Source organism: Oryzias latipes, chromosome 15 (assembly GCF_053564925.1).
Source record: "Oryzias latipes strain Hd-rR chromosome 15, Olatipes_Hd-rR_3.1".
Lineage (NCBI taxonomy): Eukaryota > Metazoa > Chordata > Actinopteri > Beloniformes > Adrianichthyidae > Oryzias > Oryzias latipes.
In genome coordinates, this window is record NC_136251.1 from 2,104,425 (window position 1) to 2,123,761 (window position 19,337).

Here is a 19,337-nt window from a genome sequence, read left to right on the forward strand (position 1 = left end):
GGGAGTACCCGCTTTTGGGGAAAAATCCAGCTGCGTTTGTCTGACACGTCACTTACAAACTCTACACTTCAAAAATCCGATCCCGTTTATCTTTTGGCTGTCTGAGGTGATAGAGTGGATGTCCCTACTCCACTACTGACCTTTTACATTTACTAGTTTTCTTTGCATTTCTTAGCCAGTGAGACAAATCATGGTCCCTTCTGAACATTGTCAGCATCTGGATGTCTTTGAGTGCCTAATCACACTTCAGCATCTTCAGGGACATCTTCAGTGATCAGCTTTCACAGGCACTTTTGCAGAAACTGAAGTTGACAGATGCTCACAGACGGGCATTAGTACTGTGTGAGCACAAACTACCTATGAGCTAAGCTGCTATACACAGGTCAAGGTCAAGGTCAAGGACAGAGATATGAAGCACACCCGTGTCTCTTTAAAGATTGTTGCAAATGACCTGATTCTGGCACAGCATCTTCACAGAGGAGCATGTTAACAGACAATGGGTGCTTTTTAGGTGGAAGCTTGAACACACAAAAACTGTATTTCTTTAAACTTCATACATTAAAGGTTTTTATTATCTAGTGATTTAGCAAACGTTCAAGAGCTCAAACTGTTTCCACAAACGGCAGAAACACCAAAGCGCCAGATCTCAACTATGCAGTGCTCTCTACTTTTGCCAATAACAGTCCCCGTTCAACAGAAAATATCATTTATACCTCCAGGTTTTGGGATAAAAATGGTAATTTTATTTGACAGTTTAAAACCAGTTAAACGAAAATATGAATATTGCACAACAGTTTACATTTTTAATCACAACTAATCACATTGCTGACTGAGATTAACAAAAGACAGAGGGTAATATTGTCTGCTTCAGTATCCAAACCAGAGTCAGATCTTAACATCTAATAATCATTTTTGCCTATTCAACAACTAGAACTAACAGATGTTTGTTCTTCTTCTTCTATCAGAGAACAGCAGAATCTATTCATTTTAATAAATCAAATGACAGCTAGAGGATTTTTAAAGTTGGTCCATATTTGACTAAACTTAAACAAAAGTGAAGTCTTTTCTACCAAACTAGAATCTACATGTTTGATTCGACATCCTCTTTAAAAACAGCAATGAGGAAAAACTCCTTCAAACCATCCTGTTAAACATCAGCAATGAAGCTGCTACAGAAGTCTGTAGACTTCTACAGACTTTAGCAGTCATTCCAGAGATTAAAATGAAAATATAAAGAGTCCTCCTCCACTGAGACGTGGAGATGAAGTGTTCTTTATGGAATGGCTGCTGTGGCCAAAGTCCTACAGCTGAACATGCTCAGCTCAGCTACAGGACACTAGAGGTCTCACCTGCCACAATATAAACCTAGCCACGCCTCTTTGGGGGCCGATAAGCATTTGTGGATGGTGTGTTCACTGTAACTCCCAACATAGAACACATGATAACACCGGAACACCAACCAGCTCTGGTTCAGACCGCTACAATAATTGCTGTTAATTAATGTGCTAACCCCTAAAAAAATCAAATGAACTACTTTTTATTAGTTAAGATTTCATTGTTCCCATGAAACCTGGTATAGGAAACTGGAATATTTAGAAAAATGATGTAAACATGCACAGTAACAGGTACGACTATAAACATAAAAACTGTAGTGCAGAAGAAAGCAGAGCTGAAACACACAACAGAGAAACACTCACATTGTTGTTTCGCGTCTCCACTGCAGGAAACTTTCTCACTATAAACTTAACAGCTGACTCCAGGTTCTTGTCCACCAGATATGAAGGCTTAGCCTTGGGATCTCCACAAGCCTGGAAGGGAGAGGAAAAGAGAACATGAGGACAGATGATCCCAAAGAATCAGAGACATGGAGGCAGCTCTCACTCTGGGTTTCAGTCTCTGACACTCAGCAAAATCTTTGGTTTTAGCACCAGGAAACATTCAGGATTTACAGTGGGACCTGGTTTATCCGGGGGGGGGGGGGGGGGGGGGGGGGGGGGGGGGGGGGCAGGCAATACTCACACCATCTACATTCAATGCAGATGCAGGGCAACAAAGATTTCTGGAGATTATCCAGAGAGGCCTCTGTGCTGAGGTTTGGAAAGTTTCATGTCTGGATAAACCAGGTTCAGCTGTAACATAGCTCACCAGTGGTTCTAGGCTGGAACATCACAAAGATTCATTATGAAAGTTCTTGGAAACTTCCACCTGATCCAGGCCATCACCAAATGTTTTATAAAAAGATTATTTTGCTTCTGGCTTTAAATAAAAAAGACAAAGAACCACTGGGAGCTGCACGAGATGAGATCATTTCAAACAGCACTACAGCAAGAGAGGCAGTGATGGGGGGAGGGGGGCGATGTAGAAAAAGAGAAAAATTCAATAAAAAGAAAGGAAAATAACTTTGGATGAAAGATGACAAAAATGATGGCTAAGATAAGCTTCTATGAGATTTTTGCTCTAGTCTGCATCCACAACCCTCTCCTTCCCACGGGTGTGTGTGTGTGTGTGTGTGTGTGTGTGTGAGTGTGTGTTTAAAAGATGAGACTGAAACCCAATTCAACGTCCTGCCTACAAAACCAACTGTGAAAACTGAATGCATTGTGGTCTGTATTTATTCTAGTGTGCATCAATGCACACTTGGTTTTTTGCAGAGAATTCTGGGAAATTTGTAGGGCATTCGATTTTGGAACAGTAGATTCAGACAGCACTACAAAATGGCAAAGGCACTATATAGTGCACTATGTAGTGAGTAGGGAAGGAATTCCAAAACAAGCTAAATGTGCCCATTATCTAAAACTGGAGGACATACAAAAGGGCACACTGCCACCTACTGTACAGGGGTGAAAGATCAGTGCTTTCACTGGGATTGTCAGGGATTAACATGAGGCCGGACAAGGGAAAGCATCAGGAGTGCTGATTCAGTGCTGAAGCTAGAGGTGTGCAGCACTCTTACATAATGGGACCTGACAAATTCAGTTTAAAGTCCCACTCTGATCCTCTTCTGATCTGTTTTCAAAGAATTCCCAGTGATCTTTAACTACGATACTGACGTTTTCTAGGACATAGCTTCTGGAGAGCAGCAGGAGTTCATCAGAAATTCCCCTCTGAGTTGTGGGTGGAACTGTTGCCCCGGTGTAAGCCTCCGCTCATTTCCCATCATACACCTGTGTACACTCTCTCCTACTAGCTTACAGCCCCTCATAACCCCAACCTAACATTAGGGTATCACCAACCTTTTCCAGATTCGATTCAATTCAATTTTTAATTTACAGGGTTTGCACATTTTATCAACCCAGCCCTATTTATCATTAGTGGTCCAACAAAAATGGCGCACAATATCAGAGTTATCCAGCTGTATGACTTTGGATCCAGATTCCAGCTCAGAAGAGGAAAACAAAGATGTAGATGGATCTATTTGTCTGCAAGTGGAATCCAAATAGGAAGTACCTACTGGCTCTACGAAGCCTAAATCCCATAGACTTCCATCGAGAAATAATATGCTAAATGGTAAATGCCGTATAATTGTAAAGCGCTTTTCTACCTTCTTCAAAGGCCCAAAGCGCTTTACAGTCACAGCCCCATTCACCCAGTCACACACACATTCACACACTAGTGGCGGCTCCGCTGCCGAACATTGGCGCCAACCTTCCACCAGAGGCAAGGTGGGGTTCAGTGTCTTGCCCAAGGACACTTCAACACATGGACGGGCAAGGCAGGAATCAAACCTGCAATCCTCCAATAAAAGGTCGGCCCTACCACTGCTCCACGGCCGTCTATTACTCAGTCATACTACTTGGCTGAATAGCCACTCTCGGTCTGACTTCTATTCATTTTTTCATGATATTTCTCCTGTCTTGCAAGTTGTTCAAGTTTTAAACCCACCAATCAGATGCCTCAATAAATGCCTGACATTTGATTGACAGATTCTCCTAAGCTGCTGTCAGTGGAAGGGGTGTGGGCTTCGACCACGCATACTTATGATTGGCGATAGTGGAAATCGTGGAAAATAGGCAACTGTATTGGATTCATTTTGCTGGAGGTAAGACATTTTCTATGAGTGAAGTCACACCCGCATTGTCCAGTGGTATACTATTAAGAAATGCAGTACTAAGCCTAATTTTCTTTATACCTGTCCTAAGTCATGCTAAAAATGTTACATAAACATGTTATGAAAACCAAAAACACAATTTTTGTTGGAGTGGGTCTTCAAATCATTTCTGTACAAAACCTCCAACTTTCACACCAGAAGCCAGCCTCCATCAATGTCTTATAAGACAGTTTAAATCTGCCTGAAGCAGCACTGCCCAGCTCTAGTCCTGGAGGTCTACCACCCACCTATACCACCTCTCTACCTACTTCCTGCTGATGATCTGGATAAGGGTTTCCAGGTTCTGACAGACTCTGGGATCGGTATTGGGCTGCTCTAGCATAAAGTATAGACCAAAGCAGTACCTACGTAGAAATCCAACACACCTTTCAGATAAGTTACCCAACGATGACAGCTGTGCTAAAGGTTCAGTTTGACACACTCTTCTGATCATGCCTATAATCTGAACATGTGATCACCAAAAAGAACATGCACCACCTCATTACTTGTGGGAAACCGTGGGGTCGTACGATGTGGTCACATCACATAGGGATGCTGATGAAGAACAAAGCCATTAAAGAGTTTAAAAAATGTGCAAAAACTCTACTTTAAATGTCTTGTCGGTTTCAGGTTACTTTCTAATTATTTGATCTGCAAAGATCTAGTGAAGTGGCTGCAAGACTTTAAAAGAATGAAGGACAATCTTCTTTGAGCTTTAAGGCCAACTGTAAAGCAGGAGATGGAGAACAGACATGGTTGGAATGTTTTGCATTCCCATCTGAATTTGTGGGTTTGACACTGATAGCCTTGAAATCATTTTTACAGACTCAAAAGAGCAAGTAAATGTCACACTGCAGTTTCTGAACAACACTAGGAATTTAACAAAAATGCACATATTTCAGGTGGAGGTCTTTTCTGGACTTGGGTAAAAACTGAAAGAATGACAGGAAAAACAGGAATTGCCCTGAAGACCCTTCCATGTAATCTGTTGGTCACTTATTTAGAATGATATATGACTGAACTGGATTTTTTTCAATTAAAGCTCTGATGCTGATGTGTAGCACTTTGAGACAACCTGGGATGTAGACGGGCCCTTTATTAAACAAGCTGGTTAGAATTGAGGTTGTTGTCAGGCTGATAGAGGAACACATAAAGAACACTGCAAAGGACAGAAGTACAGGGGCTAAAAGGGTCAATAGGACAAACTTGGGCAGGCTCAATTGACTCAGTTCTATGTCCCTGCATTGGCAGTGATGAACTACAGTGAATTTACAATCAATAAATGCTTTAACTTACATGAAAAATTAATAAGAAAATAGGTTTCCACTCCTCAAAATCCAGAGTTTTAGAAATGCGTGGTTTTAAAGGGCATTAGAATTATTAAATATATTTATAACACCAGTCTGTAATTGATAGAAGAGGTTTGTTTTTCTGTTTTAGTTTTAAATGTCATTTACCTATTAATAAAAGTATCAATGATACGCATTGCTAATACTAACCCATGTGACAGATCAAAGCTCATAATCATTAGTGGCAGATGATGGACACATCTGAATGCTCTCCCTAAAAACCACTAGAGGAATATAATACATAATAAACAAATGATAACAAAATATAAATGAAAATCCAATAATGCATTTTCTATCCTTCATTTCTCAAAACTTGAGGACTTGAAAGTCCTGCAGAGACTGAAGATATTTGAGTTTTTGGTTGTTTTGATGTATTCATTTATGTCTTGTTGATCTCTGTTATAAATTGGTGAATGTTGTTGTTCACCTTTCGGCATATCCCATCAGGGGCCCCACGGCGAATTCCCACAGGTGGTTTGGCAGAGTTTTTACGCCGGATGCCCTTCCTTGCACAACCCTGCATTTTCAGGCCACAGGGATAAACTGAACTTGGGGGGTTTCCTAAAGGTGGTCTCGATCAGAAGAGCAGACATTCACCGACAGACACCTTCAACTCTGACCTCACAATGGCACAGATGCTAGCCTTTATATGAACCATGTCTGGCTGCCACACCACGGGACACTAGATAACACCAAACTATTATCTAGTTAGATACACTCAGTAAGCAGACATTGTTTCTTTTCCCACAGATAGTGTAGGTTCATAGCCCTGACCCTACGTTTTATCTTGCCATGTTAAGGATTTAAGGGGGTGGGAGGAATCCCAATCTCAGAAATTACACTGAATTTTTTGCCCTGGGGCCAAATCAGGCTTTTCCCGACATGGTGGCAGCAGCAGCTGCAGCCAAATTTATCAGCAGCACAAGCCCAGGCTCTTTCATTGTCATTTATAGTTGCACAAATCCACCAGTAGAGGCATTGGGGCGGTGTCTAAATTAGCAGAGAAAGGGGAAAAAAACTCCAGCCCCCCACAGATCGTTAGTCAGTTTTGATCGGTTTGAATGTGAACATCGGACCGTGAAGAGTAGAAAAAGAAGGAGGATATTTCTCAGCCAAACAACAGATGGTGACAATTCAATTTAAAAGGTTGGTGTTTCTTTTACAAAAGAACAATGTCTTATTACTATTTCTACACATGTGGAAAACTAAGGTGAACAACGGAAAAAAACACAACATTTGGAATGTAGTCACATTAAACACTACCCATGAGGTCCATTTGTTGGACATGACAAAGTCAGAGTTACAAAATTGATAAATATATTCCATAGTGCATTAACATTAATCTGCTTGCTTTTGTGGACTCGTAAACAGGCTTAGTAACTAATATTACTGACAATTCGGCCAGTAGAAATGGATAATTCTGATCCTTTAAATCTTGAATATGATGGGATTGTTTAATGTAAAAATGCAATTGATCCAAGTCAGTATCCAGGGATCTCAAGGGCAACGATGCCACAAGCTCGTTAATGGTGGTTTTCTAGAGAAGTCCTGTTTTCTGCTTTGAGCTGGGTTTCAGAATCTCTGAAGGAAGTGTTTCTGTGAACAGAATCCTGCTCTCAGAACTTCAGCTGTACTTCCTCTTCCTGTGCTCATATTTCCACTAACTCTTGATTAACCAAAGATGTGACTCTTATGGTTCTTAACTATTGTACCCTTAAATGCTGGTTTTATATAATGTTTATTGTCTTCAGATTTACTTCTTATTGACCTAACAGTTTTTCCCTTACATTGTTAAACTCTTATATTGTTGAAGTTTTCGTTTTAAATGTGTGCTGCTAAACTCTTTGACGGATCCCTTTGCAAAATAGATCACAATCTCAATGTGTTGCATTCTTACGACAGAGTTTTAGGGCCACAAAAAAAAAGTACAATTATGAAATTATGAGGAAAAAAAACTCTTAAATTTACGAGATCAGAGAGGAAAGTGAGCATACAGAGCAGCAAGTGAACGCCACGCAGCAGCAGAGCAGACCCACTAAACGTGATTTATTTATTGATGGAGGGGTGGTTTGAAGGGACATCGGTATCACTGCGGATGTCCTCTTCAGTCCTTTCTTCCTCCACGAAAGACAAGATCTTTAAGTCTGTGTGACGTTTCTGTCTGAGAAAGCACACTTTTTGGATTTTCAACGTTCTTTTGCTAATATAAGAGCCTATTTTTTATTAATCTTTGTTGTTTAATGAATGTTTTAAAACTATCATCATCTAAAGGGGGGGGGGGTCTTATGTAACAATGTTTTCCTTCTGCTTTGGTGTTTCTTGTGCGCATGACAGGTTGATGACATACTGTGATGGATGGACTTCTGTGAATGTGAATGAAATGGAAAATAAAGTAGCGGTCCTCTTCACCCCAACGTGTCTCTGAGCTCCTTATTTTATGTATTAAACTCTGCATTACCGACACAGAACCCCAGAGTGCCGGATACACTAACAATAATTTGGTTTTGAGTCGCCAAAAGGGTCAGAATTTCTTTGTTTTTGAAACCTTTCCAGAAATAAAACTTCACAAAATGCTCCACATCTGTCATCTTCAAGCTAGGCTCCGATAAACAGACAACTTGGGTGTTTTTTCTCATTAATTCATTACTTTTTTCTAAATTTATGACTTTAAACTCAGAATTAAGAAAAAAAAAGTTTTCTTTTTAAAACTCTGTTGCACATTCTGGTCAGATAAAAGTTAAAACAAAATAAAATCAATACATCGCAGATAAAAAAACAATGTTGATATTATCAAGTAATATGTTTGCCAGCAAAATGAGCAGAAAAGTTGCAGTTGTAAAATTTAAAACTCCTTAAATTCCAAACAAAATGTTCAGTTTTAAAAACAATTCTGTCCAAAATGTCTTTTTTAGTTATAAAATTCATGTTTCCATTTGTGACCTTCATGATCCTGGTTAATATATTTTTACACAGCTGTTTTTAGACGTGTTGTCTTGATTCTTGCTTTCTCTCAATCTTTATTGTTGTTGGATCTAAATATTCTGTATTATATGTACTATATTGTATTTGTGACTGCTTTTGTTGTATTTTTTTTTTATGTCTGTTTTGTCTCAGGGACCTGGTCTGCAAATGAGCCGTTAGCTAGACGGCCTCTGGACATGGCATTGGTTGCATTCCAAACTGTAACTTTTTGTTTTGTCCCGTCCCTTCAAATCAATAATTACACCTCGCTGTGCTGAACAGCAGCCCCGTGACGCGTGACGGGCTTCAGCGGGTTCTGAAAATGGATGGACGAGATTCATGTCTGAGGAGCTCCTGAAACAATAATATGACAGTGAAAAGACTGTAACTGTAAATGGATCCATGAACGTCTTTGCTTTCTGAACTGGTATCTGGCTCAAAGCTGTCCGGCTGGATAGACCCAATACTGCCCGCCATTTTTGTTGCTCCGCTAATGTTAGCATGGGGTGAGGAGCTGTAAGCTAGCAGGAGAGAACATAAATAAGAGAATCATGGGAAATAAGTGGAGGCTTATGTCTGTGCCAAAAGTCCCGCCCACAACTCAGAGGCAAATTTCTGATGAACTCCTGCTGCTCTGCAAAACGTATGTCTTAAACAACACAGATTTTTGATTTCGCCTAAAAACTGAAGGATCATAATTAAAGACCACTGAGAATTATTTTACAATAGATTAAAAAAAATAGTTGGACCAGTTCTTTGCGTATAGAAGAGAAAATCCCATTTTGACTCTAGTTGTTAAAGTTTCAATGGAGTAAATTTGCTTAATTTGAAAAGATTTCAAGAGTGCCTTTAAGGAAAAATCAGCATACTTGGAAAACACATTTTTATCTGAATTTTTCTATTCTCCTTATATTTCACGTTTCATTCATGAAAAAACGACAGCCCTTTGTGTAAATCATAATAGTAACAATAACTTCAATCCAAAGTAGTGTTGTACTTTTTGGGCTTTGTTGTTCCTTCCTCCTTTGGTTAGAGGTTGTAGAATCCTGGTTAAACCCAATCAAAAAGTGATTGAATGCCAGACAAAGACACGTGATTGGATGGAATCCAGACCAATCGGTGTGAACCCCCTTGTCTGAGATTGGTGGATTGGTAGCACATGTTTATGCAGAGTCACAACTGCAAACATGTATTTTAGAAGCAAAGAAAATGATTCTGAAAACAGTTTTGCTGACAAACATTTAATAGAAAATTATATTTTTAAATCTGAACATTTTGTTTGCAGTTTAGAAAATTGAATTTTAAGACTGTGACCTTTGTTGTCATTTTAGTGGCACAAGCATTACTTCATTTGTAAGTAGTCATTGCTACGTTCAAAGTGTAACATACTTTGCAGTACATGTGTCTGCTTTAGACTGAAATGTTTCCACTTCTGCAGGAAATATGAACAAGTACTCTGAAGTATTAGAGGAGTCTGCACAGTTTGAACAAAATGACACCTGAGAGGGGGAACTGCTACACCAGGCTGCTCGCTGTGTGAAAAATAAGTTAGTTTAGATTTATGACAAATATAAATACACTTGCTAAAATAATGCAAGCCCACAATCGGACACCTCCACCCAGTCACTTAAAGACGGAGAAAAACGCTGAAATTTACTTAAACTTCTAGCTGATCGTTTATTTAGAAAACATAGATGAGCAAAAGTTTTTTTACTGAGAGAAAGAGTTTAAAATGTGTCTTATTGTTTTCTAACATACATAAATATGACATTTTTGAGTTTATAGAGGCAGTGCAATATTATAATCATTATGAATAATATTATTGATATCAAAATATAATCAAGCAGTCCAGTGTAAACACAAATATAACAGATTGATCTCAGACAGTTCTCAGTACAGTACGAATACTTTAGTCTCCTTTACAATAAAAGTGGATCACCTTTTGAACACTAAAATTGGATTGATAAACTCTTTTCTGATCTCTCTAATGATTTAGGAAGTCCATAAACTTTGGACTTAGCTGTAAGTGTGTAAAAATGTCAGAAGAATTTAGGAAAACTGCTGAATGGAGATAATTATTTTACAATAAATTTGTTTGAAAACACAAAACATGAGGAATAATGAGAAAAACGGGATGTTTGTCTTTGGTTCACAGGGAGCCTGCAGCCTTGACTTGTGCTGCCTGAAACCCTCTAGAGCAGAAGTGGGACCAGCAGAACTCTGATCCTTGGCACCGGCGTGTGAAGGAGGGAGAATCAGAAAAATGCCTGAAATGTCTCTCTGCTGGTGTTTGGGAATGTCTGTGGTCTGATTTTCATTGGGAAGATCCCCGAATTTGACTGGAATCATTTCACACCTGTGGGAGAGGCGGGGCTTGAACCAGCCACGCAGATGTAACCATCAGTGGCACGATCAGATGTTTGAGTAGATGCTGGGACACAAACATGAAGGACACACTGAACCTGCTTGGCTTTGATCAAACTGACAGTGAATGGAGCTCAGCCGCACTCACACATGACTCAAACATGAAGAGGGAGGCACCACAGACCAGGGAGGGGGGTGGGGTGGGGTGGGGTCATCAGTGGAAGGTGAGAAAGTTTGCAAACCTTCCAAACTTGTCCTTGCTGCACGGGGGGGGGGAGCATTGGGACGGAGAGAAGAAGAAAAGAAATCAAAACCAAAGCCACCCAGACAAACTCCTGGATCAGCATCCACACATCAGTACACACTCTGGCCTCCACACCGCGCACACACGTACGTGCACGCTCCATGTGCACACCCACTTAAAAGTGTACAGGTTGTGCTGTGTCTGCTGAAGCTGCAGGTTTCATTTAACACGTCAGACACTGTCATGTTTAAAAGACGATTCATAGTTTAGCAGGCAAACAGAAATATACATTTACAGATAATTACATCCCGCTGGAGCCTAAGCGACAAAACGGAACATGAACACAAACGCTTTTTACCATCTGCATTTTTAGATCACCAGATTTGAGGAAATTATGGCTACAGAGCAAAATATTGTACATCAGCACAACACCCGTCACAGGGGAACATTTGTCATATTTTTGGATTCATCATGTTCAAATTAGATGCACACTTAGTGTCTCTTTGGTGAGCCACAAAGCATGATGGGATTGTTTTTTCCCTCATCCATGTGTTTTTCCTCAGGCAAAAGAAAAAATATTTGTATGGAAACACAGGGGGGGGGGGCTAAAAATGCATCAAGGATTTTTACTAAGCAACAAAGTCCCATCAGTTTATGAACAAAGTCATAAGATAAACAAAAAATATAAAATAATCAAAATAAATAGACTTATATTTAAAGCAGGAATAAAATATGAAATAATCCAAACAAAATTATAAGTAGTGATATAAGTTTAAGTAAATAAAATATGTTTCTATTAGTTGAAGTAGCTGAAGTAACCTAAAATGTTTAAAAAATAATTCATAATGTGTTGAAATTGCATCAATTGGACAAACTGTTGAAGAGTTAAAGTATTTCACAGAGCGTCAACGCTGCAGCTACAGCCCTGATGTTAAAGGGTTAAAGTGTGACCGTCAAATCCATCAGGCTGTAGCCTCATGGTGAGTTCAGGTCTAAATGACATTTAGAAAACCTTCTGATGTAAATGTGTATACGATCTGTCTAGGGAGATAAAACTTAAATGTTTCTTTCTGAAACCCAATTAACATGCAACCCTGAATCGACAGATTCCTGTAGTATAAAATGCTTACATGATTTAAATTAACAGATATAAGGAGCAAGTTTCTCTTTGGATAAAATAAATACTCTAAATTAAAATATATGATGAATGTTCAAGTGCCGAAAGAAAAGCTCATACCTAGCAGAAGATTGGACAGAAGACGACAACAAACAACTGAAAATTGCAGCAAAAGACTAAAGAAAACTTCAGGCAGCTGCAAAAGACTGCAGACGACAAACAACTGCAAATGGCAGAAAAAGACTGCAGATTTGGCAAAACACAGCTAAAGGGGGCAAAAGATTGCAGTAAGCTTCAGAGGATTGCTGTCGACATCAAATCATTTCAGATGATAGCAGAAGACTGTAGTAGACTGCAGACGTCAGCAGAAGACTGCAAATACAGTCAGGACCATAAATCTTTGGACAGAGACACATTCTTTCTAATTTAGTTTCTATACATTACCACAGTGAATTTTAAATTAAACAACTCAGATGCCATTGAAGTGCAGACTTTCAGCTTTTATTCCATGGGTTGAACAAAAAGATTGCATGAAAATGTGAAAAACTAAAGCATTTTTAAAAACATCCCTTCATTTCATGGGCTCATAAGTAATTGGACAAATGAAATAACTGAAAACCAAATGGTCATTCCTAATATTTGGTTAAAAGCCTTTGTTGGCAATGACAGCCTGAAGTCTTGAACTCATGGACATCACCAGATGCTGGTTTTCTCCTTCTGAATGCTCTGCCAGGCCTTTACTGCAGCGGCTTTCAGTTGCTATTTGTTTGTGGGCCTTTCTGTCTGAAGTTTAGTCTTCAACAAGTGAAATGCTGCTCAATTGGGTTAAGATCAGGTGACTGACTTGGCCATTCAAGAATATTCCACTTCTTTGCTTTAATAAACTCCTGAGTTGCTTTGGCTGTATGTTTTGGGTCGTTGTCCATCTGGATTATGAAACGCCGTCCAATCAGTTTGGCTGCATTCACCTGGATCTGCGCAGACAGGGCTGCATTCACCTGGATCTGCGCAGACAGGGCTGCATTCACCTGGATCTGCGCAGACAGGGCTGCATTCACCTGGATCTGCGCAGACAGGGCTGCATTGACCTGGATCTGTGCAGACAGTCTGTCTCTGAACACCTCAGAATTCATTGGGCTGCTTCTGTCCTGTGTCACGTCATCAATAAACACTAGTGTCCCAGTGCCACTAGCAGCCATGCACGCCCAGACCATCACACTGCCTCCACCGTGTTTTACTGATGATGTAGTGTTCTTTGGATCAGGAGCTTCTCCACGTCTTCTCCATACTTTTCTCTTGCCATCATTCTGGTAGAGGTTGATTTTGGTTTTATCTGTCCAAAGAATGTTTTTCCAGAACTTTTTAAGATGCTTTTTAGCAAAGTCCAATCTAGCCTTCCTTTTCTTGAGGCTTATGAGTGGCTTGCATCTTGCAGTGTACCCTCTGGATCTACTTTCATGCAGTCTTCTTTTGATGGTAGACTTGGATATTGATCCGCCTACCTCCTGGAGAGTGTTGTTCACTTGGTTGGCTGTTATGAACGGGTTCCTCTTCACCATGGAAATGATTCTGCCATCATCCACCACTGTTGTCTTCCGTGGACGTCCAGGTCTTTGTGCGTTGCTGAGTTCACCAGTGCTTTCTTTCTTTCTTTCTTTCTCAGGATGGACCACACTGTTGATTTTGCCACTCCTAATACTGTAGCAATTTCTGGCACGTTTTTTTTCTGTTTTCTCAGCCTAATGATGGCTCCTTTCACCTGCATGGAGAGCTCCTTTGACCGCATGTTGTCTGTTCACAGCAAAATCTTCCAAATGCAGCACGAGTCCTCTAATCAACTCCAGGCCTTTTATCTGCTTCACTCATGATGACATAACAAGGGAATTGCCCACACCTGCCCATGCAATAGCATGGAAGTCAATTTTCCAATTACCTATGAGCCCATGAAATGAAGGGATTGTATTTAAAAAATGCTTTAGTTTTTCACATTTTCATGCAATCTTTTTGTTCAACCCATGGAATAAAAGCTGAAAGTCTGCAATTCAATGGCATCTTAGTTGTTTTATTTCAAATTCACTGTGGTAATGTACAGAAACTAAATTAGAAAAAATGTGTCAAGACTGCACACGGCTGTGCAGGGAGCTACGGACTTTTGTCCGCATCATGTTCTCGGATTCACTGCTGGTCATTTGAAAGGGATTGCTTGAAAACTTTTAATGTTCCTGAACAGCCTAAAGGTAGCATAAGAACTGATATGAGAAACTGGACATATTTACACAACAAGAGTGAGGTTACATGAAGAAGATATAAATAAGGTGGAGAATTTGAAGTATCTTGGGACAACACTCCAGGGTAGTGGAGAGTGTGGAAAAGAAGTTGAAGAGGTGAGTGCAGGCAGATTGGAATGGGTGGAGAAAAGTGTCAGGTGTGATAGAAGAGTTTCATTTCAAATGAAAGGAAAGGTGTAGAAAGCTGTGGTGAGAGCAGCCATGTTGTTGGCCTAGAGATAGTAGCACAGACAGAAAGCAGAGCTGGAGGTAGCAGAGATGAAGATGCTGAGGTTCTCCTTTGGAGGGACCAGGATGGATAGGAATAAGTACATCAGAGGAACAGCACATGCTGGAGGTTTTGAAGATAAAGTCAGAAAGGCCAGACTGAGATGGTTTAGACATGTCCATGAGAGAGACAGTGAATCTATTGGTAGAAGGATGCTGAGTCTAGAGCTGCCGTCTAGAGGAAGACCAAGGAGGATGTTTGTGGATGCAGTGAATGAAGACATGAAGGTAGATGGTGTTAGAGGAGAGGATGCAGAAGACAGGGTTGGATGAAGATGATTATACACGACTTAATTATCATTTAAATGGTAAATGGTAAATGGCGTATACTTGTATAGCGCTTTTCCACCTACAAGGACAAAGCGCTTTTACAGTCAGAGACCCATTCACCCATTCACACACACATTCACACATTTGGCTCCACTGCCAAACACAGGCACCCGCCTACCACAGGGGGCAAGGTGGGGTTCAGTGTCTTGCCCAAGGACACTTCGACTCATGGGCGTCCAAGGCGGGAATCAAACCTGCAACCTTACGATCATGGGACGACCGCCCTACCGCTGCACCACGGCCGCCTCTACAGATCATGGTGAATCAAACGTGTACAATAAAATGAACAACTATAAAATTCTGTGTTTTGCTTAAAGTGTTTATACTCAAAAAGATCTTTAAAGTTCCCATCAAACAGATCCTGCAGAAGCAACAGAAACCAGTTTCATTTTTAAAATAAATGTATAGACCTACAGTGTATGTAGAACCAGGTATGCAGAAATAAGTGTAAACGGTTAAGGCCCGTACACACCGGGACGTATATTCGCCAAGCGTTATTCGCCAGCGTTTTTCGCCACGTTTTTTGTGTTCACACCCAGGCGATTTTTGCTGACGATGAGCCGAGCGAACATGCAATGTCATTCCCCGACATTAGATGGCGCTTAATGCCAAGTGGCGTTTTACTGTAACTTCAGAAGCTCCAGACACGTGTGCAAAAGCGCCGTTCTCATTGGTCGTATAGATTTCGACGCAACGCGGCGAAAAAAAAAACGAACCCGAGGCGGGTTTTTTTTTGACGCTTTGACGCGTGGCGTTTTTTCGCGTCGGTGTGCACACTCTCATTGGTGCCCTTTGTTTAGTCACGAGGCGTTAAACGTCGGCGAAAATCGCCGGCGAAATTCGTCCCGGTGTGAACGGGCCTTTAGAGTGAATTTTCTCTGTTGTTCTTCACTAGTTTGTTATGGTTAAGTTTGATTAATGAAGTTGCAGTTTTTTTCTTTACGTTCTCTTTGTGTTGTTTGTGCATTGTTAAACTGTTTTGAGTAAAGACAATCCTGAGTGTCATAGCAATCCTTTCAAATCCGTGGTGCTGAAGTTTGAAGCTCTTATGGAGCATGAGGGAGCTTCTGCATAAGCTGGAAGCTGTGAGTCCCTGTCTGTCAGCTGGGGAGTCTAGTGGCTTGGGGTCTACTGATTGTAGTTTGCATTTAACAACTACAATATTTTCAAACTGCACTTGTCGTCTGCTCTCTATTCACAACTATTTGAACTAAGAAACACTCAGAAATGCAATTTAAACTTATTTTTCTTTATATACCGTGTGTCCTCCATTATCAGAGAAATGCATCAAGAACGTTAAAAAGACCAAAAACACCATTTTCAATGCAGTGGGTTTTTAAAACTTATCACTATATAGATTTAGTTAAGAAGACTGTGGACGGGAGGCATGAGTGAAAACATTTCCAGCGTAAGCAAAAGAAAACTGAACTTTAGTGAGCTAAGATTTCATATTTTTTCCAGATACTCTATGATGTATGATGAGTGTTTTCAGTGTATACTCAACCCCCCACCACCATAAAGACAGAAACTACATAGAAGGAGAAAAAGCTGTAGTTCTGGTGTCCATCTTTAGAAAGCTGTGGTGGATCGGTCTGTGGAGGCCTTGGAAAACATGAAAATGGCGGGTGATTCCTAATGCTGCAGGACAGATGTACAAATGACAGAAAAGATGTGCTACTGCCTGATTGCACACACAAGGGTTTACATGGATAATGTGGCACAGGGGGGGGGGGTCTCCAAATAACCAATGCAATCCTGCTGAAAGAGCTTGCACGTGACGGAGATCTACCAAACACCAACACAATTTGAGCTTTCAGGAAGTTTTGTTTCATTGTATACTCTAATCTCTTACAATCCTAACACAAAAAGAGTTCATGCTTTCCGATGATGCCAGCCTCTGGATGGTTTCAAACAATTTGAGGCGGACTAGAATGTGAAGAGGAGTGGTAAGAGGATGGGGGGCACTTGTGATATACATTAATGACAGATTACGTAACCCGGGACACATCACCAACAAAGAACAGTGCTGTACCACAGTTATCGTTTGGTCCATTGACTGTATAAGTGAACTGGAATGCGCAGGGTGTGACATAGAAAATGCCTTACCTCTGGCTTTAGTCAAATGAAGCCAATTCAGTCGCCATTTTTCCGTAATACAGATGTCCCTATGTTGGAGCCAGTGATTGGTCCAAATCGGTCTGTGTCAACACTTATATAGCAACTACTATCCAATCAGGAGTAAGCTTGTTTGAAGTCCACACCCCTTCCACTGAGAATGGCTCAGGAGGTCAGCGGGCACCACATGCTTTTACAGAGGCATCTGATTTAATAATTTGTGATATCGCTGTTTATGTCTCAATAAAAGTCTATGGGATTTTGGCTTCTTGGAGCCAGCAAGTACTTCCTGTTTGGAACACAAGGGGGGAGCGATCGCTCAGTCCAGTTCTCTTATACACTCTGGTGTGAAAGTTTTTGTTTTTGTGTTAACTATTTAGATCCAGCCGAACCATGTCCCAGCTACAAACAGCACATCCACAGCCCCTTCTAGTAATATCTAGAGACTTTAACCACACGCCAACCCTCTCCCTGACTTCACCCACTATGCTGGCTGCCAGAACAGGGACAATAAAACGCTGGACTTCCTGTTTGCCAACCCCAAAAGAGGCCTACAGCTCATCACCTTTACCCCCCCAGGCACAGACCACAACTTGGTCATTAATCACCCCACATGCACTCCCTTGATGAAGACGATACATCCCAGCATGAAGGTGGTCAGGCTGTGGTCTAAGGAATGCAGCGAAGCTCTAACAGACTGTTTTGAGAGGACAGGTTGGGAGGAATTTAGACTCCCGTGGTGAGAACATTGATGCCATCACCCACTGCATCACAGATTATATCAACTTTCATGCGAGGAACACTGCTCTAATCAAGAGGGTACGGTGCTTCTCCAACCACAAGCCGTGGGTTACCACAGAACTGAAGGCACCGCTAAATGACAAGATGAGTCTTTAGATCCAGGGACTGAGAACAGGTAAGAAGGGGCAATAAGATCTTAAATGAAGATGGATGGCAGATGAAGATGGAGGAACGGCTTTAGGAGAGCAATGTCTGGGGAGTCTGGAGATACATGAAGAAAATCTCTGGCCACTTCGAGGAAAAGAGAGGAGCAACGGTGTCTTCTGACAGGACGTGGGCAAACAACTTAATTTTGACTCTGAGTGGGTAGTTAGTCCACACATGCCCTATGAAACATCGGCTCTCCATCAGCAGCCCTTCTCCTCTAATGCTGTACCAGCGCTTTCACCAGCTTCTTGTACAAGTCAAGCTTGAATCCACATCGTCATCACAGCCACAAGGGCCAAAATGAAATACTTGACTTACCGACCAAGTTGGCCAATAGTTAATAACCAGCCAAGTATAATTTTTAAAAGCCAAAAAGTATTTGACACAGAAAAAATATAAGCATGTTAGTCAATAAAATATGTTGAATGCTATCAGAAAAGTCATGATAAAAGTCAAAGTAGTGCTGTCATGTGATGTCAGCTGATGAATCCAATTTATCTATTGTTTTTAACATGTTGTGATTTTATTGTGTTTTACCTCTAACTTTGTACGGTGACCTTGGGTGTTTTGAAAGGCGCTTTTAAATAAAATGTATTATTATTATTACATTTTTTTAAGATTATTTATAACATGTAATCAAGTTAATTAATCTTTTAAATCTCACCTACTAATTGCTCTGAAAAGCATCATTTTGAGGTAATTTCCTTTAAATTTGTGACATTGTGGTATATTAAAAGATCAAAATACAATTAAAAAGTGGCTTCATGAAGATTTTTTTATGTAACAGACTTCCAACCTTACTTTTACTCCAACAAGGGGTATTTCTTAAATCTCATTTAAGAAAAAAGATCCAAAACATCAGGTCCACAGTGCTTTATTCGAACACATCAGAAAAACTGTAGGAAGACTTTTCTAAGAAATCCAAAAAGTATTGACCCCCAACTTCTTATTAATACCTGATATACCTTATTCCACCATTAATAACAACAACAAGACAGTTGAAAAGACATGAGTGATTTTATAGTTTCCTTTAACCGGTTTGGTGAATTTGATCATTTTGAATACAGGGATGCAGTCGAAGAGAAAGAGAGAAGAGAACATAAGGAGGAGATGAAACACAAAGAGGCAACACCAGAGGAAGAAACAATTCAGACTATACACTTTGTTGGGACTGGACACAAACAAGTGGTGAGAGGAGAGCTTCCCCCTTAAATGATGCTTTGTTCCCCTAATCATGACGATCAGCATCTACACCACTTCCCTCTGC

At 40.5% G+C, this 19,337-nt stretch overlaps 1 protein-coding gene across 4 annotated transcripts in view; it reads right to left on the reverse strand.

The window, feature by feature from the left end:
* The window catches only part of nckap1 (NCK-associated protein 1), a 53,475-nt gene that overhangs the window by 25,468 nt on the left and 8,670 nt on the right, over positions 1-19,337 (reverse strand). For 2 of the 4 annotated variants that reach the window (XM_023963062.2, XM_023963061.2), the window contains exons 3-4: positions 11,004-11,021; positions 1,698-1,808 (exon numbers count right to left, since the gene is read on the reverse strand). In XM_023963062.2, coding sequence (XP_023818830.1) covers positions 1,698-1,808; positions 11,004-11,021 — 129 coding nt within the window. The remainder of the gene's footprint in view (positions 1-1,697; positions 1,809-11,003; positions 11,022-19,337) is intronic. The other 2 variants (XM_011473276.4, XM_004086622.5) reach the window with 1 other exon arrangement.